Source organism: Spermophilus citellus (genome assembly GCF_964194105.1).
Source record: "Spermophilus citellus genome assembly, chromosome: 3".
In the NCBI taxonomy this organism is placed as follows: Eukaryota; Metazoa; Chordata; class Mammalia; order Rodentia; family Sciuridae; genus Spermophilus; species Spermophilus citellus.
In genome coordinates this window covers 128128578-128143063 of record NC_138184.1, presented here as the reverse complement: position 1 = coordinate 128143063, position 14486 = coordinate 128128578, and the positions used below count along the sequence as shown (strand labels likewise).

Here is a 14486-nt window from a genome sequence, read left to right as displayed (position 1 = left end):
CACGGGGGTACTCAATCACTGAGCCACATTCCCAGCCCTATTTTGTATTTTATTTAGAGATAGGATCTCACTGAGTTGCTTAGTGCTTCACAGTTGCTGAGGATGGCTTTGAACTTGAGATCCTCATGCCTCAGCCTCCTGAGCCCCTGGGATTACAGGTGTGTGCCACCATGTCCAGCTGTTGTCTATTGTTTTGATCTTCTTCTTTGTATATATTGAGCAGTCTTGCCTCTAGGAACGCTGTGTTCTATGAGCCATATCAACAGGTGCCCCATCACCATTTTGACTTTATTCCCTGTTATTAATTCAGGCCTCCCTTCCCCTGTTGGTTAAGTGCTACTACCTGGCTTTTACTGTTCTAGGACCCTGTTGCCCTCTTGCTTCTGGGGATCCCAGTTCTGTGAGAGCATATCTCACCATTAGCTGCTTGTGCAAAAGCTGGCCAGCTCATGCTTCTTCTCCACCTACTTTGTAGTACCATGGTGGATGGGCTCTGGTGGGATTTCCTGTCATTTTATGGGTCTATCCCAGCATACCTCCTTCCCTGAGCCTTCAAATGCTGAGATCCCCAGTACTGAGACCCATAGTCTTCTATAGCACCTCTGTGATCTCTACTTTGGTCAGTATCAGCTTTTACTTGGACTGAGCTCCTAAGAACCTCAACTGTAAGTTAAAATGACCCCTGAACCTTGTCAGGTTATTAAATGCTGTGGCATGATGTGTGCCTTAGTGGGGACAAACTTATCCAGCTTAATATTCTACTACCAGGACCTAGCACCATGCATCACCTGCTTTTCAGTGCCTTCCAGCACATGATAAGCAAGTCCTGGAGCCAAGAGAGGCAGTTACAAGCTCATTGGAGGATTGTGCATTGTTTTCTAGCAAGGGGGTTTGAGGAACTGTTGTCTTCCACCAAAAGGGGATGGGCCACAGGTTGCGGTGGCACATGCCTGTAATCCCAGTGGCTCAGGAGCCTGAGGCAGGAGGATTGTGAGTTCGAAGCCATCCTCAGCAAAAGCAAGGCGCTGAGCAACTGAGTGAGACTCTGTCTCTAAATAAAATACAAAATAGGGCCAGGAATATGGCTCAGTGGTCAAGTGCCCCTGAGTTCAATCTCTGATACCCAAAACAAATCTTTTAGGACAAAATTTTCTCAAGTGAGTAAAGGAAATCTATTTCCTGTAGAGACCCGTGGACTGAGCTGGAAGCATGGTAGCCAGAGTTTGATTGACATGTAAGAAAAGGAAGATGGTATTATGGCATGGTGTCATGCAGGCCTTGGACAGTCTTGGGGGGAGTTCTTGTTCAATTGTGTAGACATGGTATCAGGGTACTTTTGTTTTAGTGAAGCACTTCATATATGACCCAATCTTAGTGTGTGTGTTTTGCTACTGGGGATTGAACCTAAGGGTGCTTTACCCACTGAGCCCTTTTTAAAAATTTGAGAAAGGTTCTAAATTGCTAAGGGCCTCACTGAGTTGCTGAGGCTGGCCTCCTTCCTCAGCTTCCCAAGTTACTGGGATTATAGGTGTGTGCATCATCAATATTTTTTTACTCATTTGAGTGAAAACACAAAATAATATTTTTGGATGATACAAAGCTAGAAATGATAGCTAATGTACAGTGTAGCATTGATAATTGAAAAAGTTTTTAATAAAATTAAAAAAATTTTTTTTGTACCAGGGATTGATCCAGGGTTGTTTTACAATTTGTCACATTCCAAGTCCTTTTTATGTTTTGTTTGGGACAGGGTCTTGCTAAGTTGCTTTGGGCCTTACTAAATTGCTGAGGCTGGCTTTGAACTTGCAATCCTCCTGCCTCAGCCTCTGGAGCCTCTGGGATTACAAGTGTGTGTTACCACGCCTGGTTGCAAAATAAATTTTTTTTTAAATATTTATTTATTTTTTTAAGTTCTCGGCGGACACAACATCTTTGTTGGTATGTGGTGCTGAGGATCGAACCCGGGTCGCACACATACCAGGCGAGCGCGCTACCGCTTGAGCCACATCCCCAGCCCTGCAAAATAAATTTTTGAATAAAACTAATAAGATAAAGTTTTTATTGTTGTAAAATATACATAACATATATTAGTTGTCAATAGACTATAAAGTTTGCCATCTTTGCTGGGCATGGTGGTATACGCATGTAATCCCAGCAACTTGAGAGACTGAGGCAGGAGGATCACCAGTTTGAGGCCAGCCTAAGCAACTTAGCCAGATCCTGTCTGTGTTAGTTGGCTTTTCACTGCTGTGACCAAAAGACCCAACAGAAACAATTTTAGAGGAGGAAAAGTTTATTTAGGGCTCATGGTTTCAGAGGTCTCAGTCCATAGATGACTGACTTGGGTACTGTGAGCCCGAGGTAAGGCAAGAACGTCATGGTGTAAAGGTATGAAGGAAAAAAGCAGCTCAGGACATGGCCACCAGGAAGCAGAGAGAGAGAGAGAGCTCTCCTCAACAAGAACACATTTTAAGCCCCAAAGACATACCCTCAGTGACCTACCTCCTCCAGCCATATCCTACCTGCCTATAGTTACTACCCAGTTAATCATCAGTTAATCAGTGTGAATCAACACACTGATTAGATTAAGACTCTCAAAACCCGATCACCTCTGAACTTACTTTTTTTTCAGTTGTCAATAGACTATTTATTTATATGAAGTGCTGAGACTCAAACCCAGTGCCTCATGCATGCTAGGCAAGCACTCTACCACTGCCACAACCCCAGTCCTCACCTCTAAATTTTCTTGGATTGTCTTATGCATGAGCTTTTGGGGGACACAAAATATCTAAACCATAACACTGTCTCAAGAAAAAAGTGGGGGTGCTGGAGATGTAGCTCAGTGGTAGAGGGCTTGCCTAGCATGTGCAAGGCCCTGGGTTCAATCTATAATACAGCTCATACCCTGCATATTGCCTTCTCAACTATTTTCAAGTATACAGTTCAGTAGCGTTAAGTACTCTGTTGTATAACCATCACCACCATCCATGTCCAGAATGTTTCGTCGGCCCATATTGAAATTGTTGCTATTTTTAATTTTTATTTATTATTTCTAGATGGACACAATAGCTTCATTTTGTTTGTCTATTTATTTATTTAATTTGGTACTGGGGATCGAACCCAGTGCCTCACACATGCTAGGCAAGCGCTCTACCACTGAGCCACAACCCCAGCCCGAAACCGAAATCATCGTTATTAACAATGACTGCCCATTCCCTTTCTCTGCAGCCCCTGGCCACCACTATTCTTCTCTCTCTAGGCACCTTGTATAAGTGGAATAATACAGTATTTGTGCGTCTATGACTGTTTAATTTCACTTAGGACAACATCTTCAAGGTTCATCAGTATCATGGCAGGTGACAGAATTTTCTTCCTCTTTGAGGAAATTCTTCCACTGTATGGATATATCACACTTTATTCAATAGTGAACATTTGGGTTGTTTCTACCGTTTGTTGATTGTAAATGTCAATGTGTTTAAAGTCTCTGCTTTGATTTTTAAAAAAATGTATATTCACCCAGAAGTGGAATTGTTGGATCATATGCTAATTCTTGGTTTAATTTCTTGCGGAACCACAATATTGTTTTCCACAGCAGCTGCTCCATTTTACATTGCCACCAGCAGTGTATAAAGGTTCCAGTTTCTCCATAATTTCACTAAAAGGTGTTATCCCTCCAATTTTTATATTTTAATAATAGCCATCTTCGTGGCTGTGAGTTAGTATCTCATTGAAGTTTTGATTTTCATTTCCCTAATAATTAGTGATATTGAAGACCTTTCATGTGCTTATTAGTCATGTTTATATTTTTTTTAGAAAAAATGTCTATTCAAGTTGTTTCCCCTTTTTAAAATTAGGTTTTTTTTTTGTTATTGTTGACTTACAGCAGTTCTTTTTTTAATATTTATTTTTTAGTTGTAGTTGGACACAATATCTTTATTTATTTTTATGTGGTGCTGAGGATTGAACTCAGGGTCTTGCATATGTGAGGCGAGTACTCTAAGTCCAAACTTGTATTTTTGGAGTGCCCTGAATGTGCTTTAGCCAGTTATTCTTTTCTCTGTTTCCTTTTCTGTCTAGTGAGCAAGCTGCATTGTGCAGCATTAGATTGATTGGTTTTGGTCATATTTTCTCTCTTTGGATTTCCAGAGCAACCTCCCTGCATGGTTCTCTGGTTCAGAGGTCATCTGTGAACAAAGACAATTTTATTTTTTCCTTCCCAACCTGTGTATCCTTTGTTTCTTATTCTTGTCGCATTGCATTAGCTAGGACATCTAGCCAGAAGTTAAATAATAGTGATGAGAATGTGTATGAACAAATGTTAACAGTGAATCCCACCGTTATGTATAATTATAATGTGCCAATAAAAAATATGGAGGGGATGGGGTTGTAGCTCAGTGGTAGGGCATTTGCCTCGCATGCATGAGGTCCTAGGTTCTATCCTCAGCACCACACAAAAATAAAATAAAGGTATTGTGTTCACCTACAATTAAAAAAAAATAAATACTTTTTTAAAATATGGGGGAAAAAAAAGAATGATGAAAGAGGACATCCTTGCCTTGTTCTCATCTTAGGGGAAAAGTATCTAGTTTCTTACCCTTAAGTATGATGTGAGTTGTATTTTTTTTTTTTTTTAATTACTGTTGATTGAATTGTGAGCCTCACTCATGCTAGGTAAGTAATCACCACTGAGCTACATCCCCAGCCCTTTTTATTTTGAGACAGATTGTCACTGAGTTTGCATAGGCTGGTCTCCAATTTGCCAGCCTCCAAAGTATCTATGATTATAGGTACGCACCACCATGTCATGTGTTTTTGTCATCAGTAGGGTTTAGATTTTGTCAGAAGCTTTTGCTCTATCTGTTGATATGATTCTTTCTTTAGCCTGTTGATGAGATGGATTACATTAATTGAGTTTCAAATGTTGAACCATGTGGGATAAATCCCACTTGGTCATGGTACATAATTCTTTTTATATGTGGTTCAGCTCAATTTTCTGATATTTTGTTTAGAACTTTTACATGGATATTGATGAGAAATGTTGGTCTATATGTTTTTTCTTTTTTTTAAAATGTCTTTGTCTTGGGTTTTTTTTTTTTTTTAATAAAATGGTAATGCTGGCCTCATAGAATAGGTTCTGAAGTGTTTTCCCTGTTCCTATTTTCTGGAGAAGATTGTAGAGAATTGGTGTAATTTTTTTTCCTTAAATGTTTGGTAGAATTTACCAGTGAGCCCATCTGGGCCTTGTGCTTTCTTTTTTTGGAAGGCTATTCATAGATGATTTGGTTTCTTTAATAGATCATAGGACCATTCACATTGCCTGTTTCCCTTTCTGGGAATTTTGATAGAATTTTGGTAGAACACCTTTCAAGGTGTTCCCCTGTGGTCTGAGAGCAGACATCATATGGTTTCTATTTTTTTAAAATGTAAGTATGGGGCTGGGGTTGTAGCTTAGCAGTAGAGTGCTTGCCTAGCACATGGGAGACCTTGGGTTCAATCCTCAGCACCACATATAAATAAATAAATAAAAATAAAAGTGTTGTGTCCAACTATAACTAAAAAAAAAAAAACAAAAAACAAAAAATAAGGATACACTGAAGGTTTAAAAAAATAAAATTAAATATAAGGTATGATTATGGAAGTGGTCTATGTTGGTGAATGTTGCATGTGAGCAACCCAGTACTAAAAAACAAAAAGTATTTTGGTGCTATTGAGTTCCCCTATGTCCATCTGTCCATCCTTCCTTCCTTCTTTCCTTGTCCTCCTCCTTCTCCCCTTCCTCTCCCCTTCTCCTCCCCTTCCTCTCCCCTTCTCCCTTATCACCCCTGCTTTCCTCCCCCTCCTTCCCTTATTCCTCCTCCCTCCCTTTCTTCTCCTCCTCCTCTTTTTTGCTGCACTGGGGATTGAACCCCAGGCTGTTATAACACTGAACTACACTCTCAACCATAATAATAATAATAATAATTATTATTATTATTATTTTTATTATTATTATTATTATTTTAATTTTGAGACAGCATCTCACTGTTTCCCAGGCTGTTCTCAAACTTGTGATCCTCCTGCCTCAGTCTTTTACGTAGCTAGGATTACTGGAGCAATTTATCACTGAGCTAAATCCCCAGCCCTTTGAATCATTTATTTTGAGGCAGGATGTTGTTAAGTTGCTTAGGGATTCACTTAGTTGGTGAGGCTGGTCTCAAACTTATGATCCCTGAGGTCACTGGAATTACAGGTGTGCACCACTGTGCCCTACTGATCCATCTGTTTTTGCCTCATTTTTTTTTAAGGTTTGTTTTTAAAATATTTTTTAGTTGTTGATAGACCTTTATTATTTATTTATTTGTTTGAGGTGCTGAGAATCGAACTCAATACTTTACACATGCAAGGCAAGTGCACTACTGCTGAGCCCCAGCCCCAGCCTTTTTTGCCTCATATTTTGATACTCTGTTTTTATTTATTTGTTTATTTATTTGAGAGAGGAGAGAGAGAGAGAGAAAGAATTTTTTAAATATTTATTTGTTAGTTTTCAGTGGACACAACATCTCTATTTTTATGTGGTGCTGAGGATCAAACCCAGTGCCCTGCGCATGCCAGGTGAGCGCGCTACCGCTTGAGCCACATCCCTAGCCCCAGATACTCTGTTTTTAGACACAGTAAGGGATAATAGAATTCTCTGGTTGTATTTTAAAATTGTTTCTTTGACTGTTATGGTGGCACACACTTATAATTCCAGCTATTCGGGTGAATGAGGCAGGAGGGTTTCAAGTTTGAGGCCAGCTTGGGCAACTTAGAGACCCTCTTCACAAAACAAAAATTTAGAAAGGGATGGAGATGTAGCTCAAAGGTAGAGTCCCTTGTGATTGAGCCCCCAAGCTGGTCCATGCTTAGTCTTCAGTACTTGTCATCACCCCCTTCTACTTCTACCAGTGCAAGCTCCAGGGTTTCTCCTCCTGGTAAGCTGTGATTCTCATTATCCATCAGTCTGTCTCTCCAGTTTAGGGGGTAGTGGTTTTCCCTGGGACCTTAGTTATTTGATAAATCTAAGAACAGTTGTTGATTTTCAGTCAGCGTTCTTGTTGTAAGTATGGAAGTGCCAGCTTCCAAGCTCTTAAATGCTAGACCAGAAACTGGAAGTCCCACTTAATCCTTTTTAAATATAAAACCAAAATTATGAGTTGATGAATCAAGAGAAATGTTGAGTACAAGAAGTCTGTTCTTATCCTAATTAGAATTAAGTTATATTCTATGTATATATAATATGTCAAAATACATTCTATTATTATGTATATCTAAAAAGAACAAATAAAAAATATATAAAAATTATAATAGCGAAAAGAAGAAGTTGTCTCTTCTTGGGAAGAAATCAGTGATCCATTTAGAAAAACAAACCATTAAAAATATTGTGTTCATAAGACCCAGACACGAACACAGCAGACTCAGAGCTGCCATTCAGAGCCTCCATGCTCCGATGTTCTTCATCATGGTACTTTGCTGAGCCAAGTACCTCATTGCCACATGTTACAAAATAACTTATATACGTCATATCTTTATCTGTTTTGTGTTGCTTTAATAGAATGCCACAGACTGGGGACTGGGGATGGTAGCTCAGCAGTAGAGCACTTGCTTAGCATGTACAAGGTCCTAGTTTGATTCACAGCACTGCAAAAAATAAAGATAAAAAAGAATACCACAGACTGGATAATTTTATAAATAATAGAATGTATTTTGCATGGTTCTAGAAACTGAGAAATCCAAGATAAAGGGGCTGACATCTAGTGAGAACCTTCTTGTGTCATCCCATGGCAGAATGTGGAAGGAGAAGAAAGTGAGAGAGCAAAAAGGGAGTTGAACTTATAAGGACCCTACTCCTAAGGATGAACCTATTCCTGCCATAACAGCATTATTAACCCATTCCTGAGGGTAGAGCCTTTAAGACCGAATCACCTCCTAAAAGTTGCACCTCAACATGGTTGCATCAGGGAGTTACGTTTCCAACACATGAACTTTGAGGGACACATTTAAACCATGGCACTTCATTTCTCTATTTGTGTTCATTTTTCTCAGCTGTGTTGACCTTTGCAACTTGGGGTTTATTTTTAGTGGGGGATATTGCTTGGTGCCCTTGTTTTCAGTTCTTCCAGAAGTGCAAGGAAACACCTGCCATCACTGGTTAGCTACGAAACCTAGTTTTAAAATGCCTTTTGTAGGACTTTTGATGATGATCTTGAATATAGGAAATGTGGGAGGGTTGTTCTGAGCTCTAGGAAACTGGTGTGAGAATTCAGTACTCACCTCATAGAATTGGTGGCCTGAGTATGAGACACTAGAACTGTGCTCAGTTGATCTTGCTATGGTGGTGTTGGCTCATTCCCAATTCCCATTTCTCATGACTGTTTTTCTTCACTTTCTTTCAGTATTTAGGTCAGTTAACATCTATACCAGGATACCTGAATCCCTCCAGTAGGACTGAAATCCTGCATTTCATAGACAATGCAAAGGTAACCCCATCCTCTCATCTGTTGGCCCTTGGCCAACACCAGCCCTTAATCCATTCACTTTTGATATCATGGCCAAGAGGGATGACCCAGTTCCATTACGTTATGGGTGCACTTGGCTCTTGGCCATAAAGACTGTTCCTCAGTCTGAACATTAACTTCATTCTCCAGATTTGCTTTATGTGGTTTTGGGCTATTTTCCACAATTTGTAATTTCAAAGTATCTCAATTATATACCATAATTTTGAATCTAAAGGCACACTGGTCACATGTGTGATATCAGCCAGTACAGTGCTCCTGGAGAAGAGCCCAGGACAGGCCTCGGCACACCTGGCATTTCTGATGCCCTGTGGTTCTTTCCAGCGAGCCCACCTGCTTCCTGGACACCTGACCCAGGAACACGATGCTGTGCTCAGCCTCTCTGCCTACAATGTCAAGCTGGCCTGGAGGGACGGGGAGGACATCATCCTCAGGGTGCCCATCCACGACATTGCTGCTGTCTCCTATGTCCGAGATGATGCCGCACACCTGGTGGTCTTAAAGACAGGTATGGACCTGGATGACTTGGGGTCAGAAGGATCCTTGTCCTGAGGAGTGTTCGTGACTTTCATGAAACTCTAGAGACAGCTTCTGCAGCTCTGTGTTGGGCACTCTTATCTGTTGTGGCTAAGAATTGGACCTCCTATCCCAGAGGTCAGCCAGAGGAGGGCTAGCAGTCAGCTGCTGTGACCCTGGAGTCCCTGTCAAATCAGAGCCTTGGGGACCAATATCCAAAGAAGCAGTGTCCTGTCCCTCTTCCTGGTGGGGCTCAGCCTCCCCTATACTGGTGTTGCTTCCACTGGCCAGGTGGGAGAGAAGGGCAGTAATGAAGGCTATGGTGGGAATCTCCCCTCAGCCCAACTTCCATATATATATATATGTTTTTTGTTTTTGTTTGTGCTGGGGATTGAACCCAGGGGTAATTTGAGCAATATCCGCAACGTTTTATTTTGTATTTTGAGACAGTGTCTTGCTGAGACTGTCTCAAACTTGTGATCCTTCTGCTTCAGCCTCCCAAGTTGCTGGGATTACAGACATGCAGTACCATACAAGCTCCAGCCCACATTTTGAGCTCCCCACAATGTTCCTAAAGCTGGGACAACAAAAAGGAGACTCTGTCCAGGGGCTCTTGTCACTGCTTTTACATGCAGGTGGAATTTGTGAAGAATGTCATTTTCTGCTCACTCTCTTAACCTATTGCTCTACGCAGTGCCTGCCCTCCTGGATGCTGGGGTAGGAGCTACCTGTCAGCTTCTGGAGTTCTCCATTCTGGCATTCAAGTCATTAAGAAATGAGGGAGAAATTTTGGTTCATTCTCCATATTTATTGTGACCTCTGAGGCTGGCATTGCCACAAAAACACTGGTTTGATCTCATTGGGCCACTGTAGGCATCTTGGTTACCCTGAAGTCCTTCATTTCCAGAGGAGTAGTGGCAAGGCATGAGGGATTGGAGTGGTTCTGCCTGGAACAAACACTATTTAGGTAGTAAAGAGGGAAATCTCAGTCCACTTGAGGTCAGCAGTACCTGGGAATCTAGGAAGCAGTCTTGTTGTCTCAGAATTGTGAAGTTACATGTTTGGGTAAACTCTCAAAAATAGGCCACAGGAAGTTCTGGCTTAGGAATCTGGTCTGCATTCCTTTGGTCACAAACCTACTCAAGTAATGGAAAGGTTAGGAAGGTGATTGCTGGGAGTCACAGCTGTTCTACCTTGTCTGTGTAGCAGTAGCTCATGCCCTCCCCAGCATAGTTACATATCACATGGACATGAAATGACACACATTACATATGTGGACTTGTACACAAAACACACAAACACACACACACACACACACATTCACTCACATGCACACAGCTGCCTTTGTCACACAGACACATACATACACTCGTACACTTAGACACACACACACATGCATATCCCTTCTGCACTATTACCAAGCATGGTTAGCAAGGTCCCTTCCTATTTGCTTTTCTGTGAATGCGTTAGTCAATTTTTCATTGCTATAACAAAATGCCTGAGATCATTAACTTACCCAAGGGAAAAGGTTTATTTTCACTTATGGTTTTATTTTTAATTTTTATTTTTTTAAAATATTTTTTAGTGTTGAAGGACCTTTATTTTATTCATTTATTTATGTGTGGTGCTGAGAATTGAACCCAGCGCCTCACACATGTGAGGCAAGCACTCTACCACTGAGCCACAACCCCAGCCCCATCACTTATGGTTTTAGAGGTTCCGGTCCATGATTAGTCGACCCATTGCTTGTAGGCCTGTAATGCCAGGGTGGTAATAGCAGGGAATGTGTAGTAGACCAAACTGTTTATCTTATGTCCAGGAAGCAAAACAAAGGAAGAAAAAAGGACTGGGGTTCCATAATCCTTTTTGAGGGCACACCTCAATGACATAAGATAATCCTGTCTCCTAAAGCTTCTGCCACCTCCCAACAGTGCCCCCCTGGGGACCACGCCTTCCATACATCAGCCTTTGGAGAATATTTAATATTTAAGCCATGGTGCTTATTTTCCTTCACAGTGATGAATGAGTATTGACTATTAATGCCAGGCATTGAACTAAGTTGAATAATATGAAACTGTCCGTATTTAAACATTTTAATCAGTAAAAGTGGCAACTTAATGTGACTCATATTAGTACAAAGCATTTGATATGATTATCTCATTTAACCTCTATAATCTTTTTTTTTCCTAGTTATAGATGGACACAATACCTTTATTTTATTTATTTATTTTTATGTGGTGCTGGGATCTAACCCAATGCCTCACATATGCTAGGCAAGCACTCTACCACTGAGCCACAACCCCAACCCTCTATAATAAATCTTTTTTTAAAAAATTTTTTAGTTTTAGGTGGACACGATATCTTTATTTTATTTTTATGTGGTGCTAGGGATCGAACCCAGTGCCTCATTCATGCCAGGCAAGTGCGCTACCACTTGAGCCACAACCCCAGCCCCTATAATAAATCTTTAAGGAAGATTTCATTGATTCCCATCTTACAGATGGACAGAAGGGAGTTTAAGTACTGTCATGAAGATCATGCATTTGGTGAAGATGGGACATTTGGTTAAGAAGGGTTAAACTGTTCCTTCTGGCCTTAGAAGGTTCTGTGGCTACTTCTAAGCACTCTGTCCAGCACCATGGTAACCCTCTGTTTCCTCTGCCTTGTATCTACAGGAGGTATCCTTTAGGGGACAGGGAGTGAGGAGACCAGCTCCTGACCCGGTCCTTGCAGGTGGGGAGGGAAGGTCCTCCCATTTCTGTTCCTTATGCGGCAAGATAATTTCTTAGCTTTAATCATTAAAACAATTTGGATAATGGAAAAATTTTGAAACAACAACAAAAAAACAAAACAAAACAAAGAAATAATAGAAAATAACTTTCATCACTTTAAAAAAAAAAAGAAAAGAAGGTAGATAATAGTTTTGTACTGGGGATTGAACACAGAGACACTCAACTACTGAGCCACATCCTCAGTCCTATTTTGTATTTTATTTAGAGACAGGGTCTCACTGAGTTGCTTAGCGCCTTGCTGTTGTTAAGGCTGGCTTTGAACCCACAAAACTCCTGTCTCAGCCTCCTGTGCTACCGGGATTATAGACATGCGCCACCACACCCAGCAAATAATAGATTTTTTTGAGAGAGAAAACACATTCCATAGGAGAAACTTTTTTATAAAAACATAAGCAGCAGGACTCATCTTTGAGAGAACTTATGATTCACAGGAAGGGAATAAATCCCTGTGTCCCAGGGACTGTTCTCAGCAGGATAGTTTCCATTCATCAGAATTGGGATGCAAAGTGCCCCATACAGAGCCTGGCAGACTGGTATCTAAAGTCTGCTCTGTGTGTCTACTGTGTGTGGTTTAGCTGTATGCATCTTTCAGGCCAAGGGTCACTGGTATTTGGGATAGTATAGTATGAGGGAACTAGGGAGCCACGTCTGCTCAGAGGGTGACTTTAGCTAAGGCTAGATAAATACAGGGTCATCTGTGTATCTGCTTAAGCAGTTTGTGTGTGATGCAGGAAAGAGGCAAATTGTAGTTTTGAAGTAGGGCTTACAGGCTGCATCTGTTAACAGGAGGGTAGATGTGGAGTCCTTAGAGATAGCACATGAATGCTATCTGAACTTCCCAGCTGCCTACCCTGCTCAAGAACCATCCCAGGCACAGCCAGGCAGCCAATTAAAAATATTAAAAAAGTAAAGACAGCTGGGAATGATGGTTCACACCCCTAATCCCAGTGGTTCAGAAGGCTAAGGCAGAAGGATTGTAGGTTCAAAGCCAGCCTCAGTAACTTAGTGACATCCTAAGCAATTTAACAAGACCCTGTCTCAAAATAAAAAATGAGAAGGGCTGGAGATGTGGCTCAGTGGTTAAGCACCCATGGGTTCAATTCCTGGTACAAAAAAAAAAGAGAGACAACACGTGCTGTGGCACATGCCTGTAATTCTAACCTCTTGGAGTTAAGGCAGGAAGATCACAAGTTCAAGGCCAATCTCAGCAATTTAGCAAGACCCTGCCTCAAAAAATAAAAAGGCTGGAGATGTAGCTCAGTGGTAGAGCACCCCGGGGTCCAATCCCCAATACTGTAAAGAAGGATACAAGTGAAATTAGTTTTAATAGTATATTTTATTTAGCTCTCTGTATACAAAGTATTATCATAACAGCATATAATCAATATAAAAATTATTGAGCTAGTTAGTATACTGTTTGTATCAACTCTGGAGCCCTATGTGTATGTTTTACACTTATTACATCTTGGCATGGACTCATCATGGTCCACATACTCAGTAGTTCTGTGGTGTCTGCCCTGGGGACAGTGCAGGCCTTTGGTCTCACTGAGGGATTTATGCCTTATAGCCTTTGTCTGCACATACTTCTCCTGAATGTGACCTGGGCCTCTCCCCATCTTTCTCTACCAGACTGTGTTTGAGCCTTAGGTTTTCCCATTTTTATCTTCCCTCCTTCCTAAGTGAGCTTGCCTTCTAATACTTAGGCAACAGGGGATGTATAGGATTTGTTTCCAGTCATTCCAATTTGGTCTGTTGGATGTTCCTGCTGTCAGAGCCTGGCTCCTGGGTGGTCCTGGAAATCACATAAGATGTTGGGGGAGGTGGTGGGTAGTATTAAAAACATGGCACTGAGATGTGACTTTCTAGACTGGCACCTGGACTCTGCTATTTACATACTTTCAGTCCCAGCCCTTTGCCCTTGTGCTTTAGTTTACCCTTCTGTATAAAGAGAGTTTATTGGGCCATAAACTTTTCTGGAGGTAAACTTCTTTCAGGATTGTGTTCAGAATCTATCATATGATAACTTGAACCTTGTGAAATTATCATCTTTTGTGTGGATCAAAAGCATTGAATATGGGATATCACATATCTCCTCCATCTTTAGCAAGGATGCTAGGAGGTCATGTGGGGTGATATGCATGTGGAGTGTCCATTCTCAGTGATGACATGCAGTGAAGTATGAAGATGGCGGGGGTGGGGGAGCTGTGTGCTCCGGTACCCTGGAGCTCAGGGCTCATCTGTTCCCATACTTGTTAGGAGGAGGCTAGAAGAGGGAACTTTCCCAGAGAGTACACATGGCATAGGCCAGTCACCCAGGTCATTTGGTGGACACCTGAGCCAAGTAAAGAGCTCCTGAACCATATTTTAAGAGTAGCCCAACTCGTGCCCTGACTGCTCTCAGGCCTGCCCTCTTTCCACTGAGCTAACCTGATAGGGTGTTCATTTATTAGCCCAGGATCCGGGTATCTCCCCAAGCCAGAGTCTGTGTGCGGAAAGTTCCAGAGGCCTCAGTTCAGGCTCCCTGTCGGAGAGTGCAGTGGGGCCAGTGGAAGCATGCTGCCTGGTCATCCTGGCTGCAGAGAGCAAGGTGAGATCTCTATCCTGTTCATAGCCCAGGCCTATCCCTCAGCCCAACTTATAACTAGAC

The 14486-nt window shown here is 41.5% G+C and overlaps 1 protein-coding gene across 7 annotated transcripts in view; it reads left to right on the top strand.

Moving 5' to 3' along the window:
• The window catches only part of CCM2 (CCM2 scaffold protein), a 74114-nt gene that overhangs the window by 51261 nt on the left and 8367 nt on the right, over positions 1-14486 (top strand). For 5 of the 7 annotated variants that reach the window (XM_081283071.1, XM_081283072.1, XM_081283074.1 and 2 more), the window contains 3 exons: positions 8412-8495; positions 8856-9039; positions 14290-14426. In XM_081283071.1, the coding sequence (XP_081139197.1) occupies positions 8412-8495; positions 8856-9039; positions 14290-14426 (405 nt within the window). The remainder of the gene's footprint in view (positions 1-8411; positions 8496-8855; positions 9040-14289; positions 14427-14486) is intronic. The other 2 variants (XM_081283076.1, XM_081283075.1) reach the window with 1 other exon arrangement.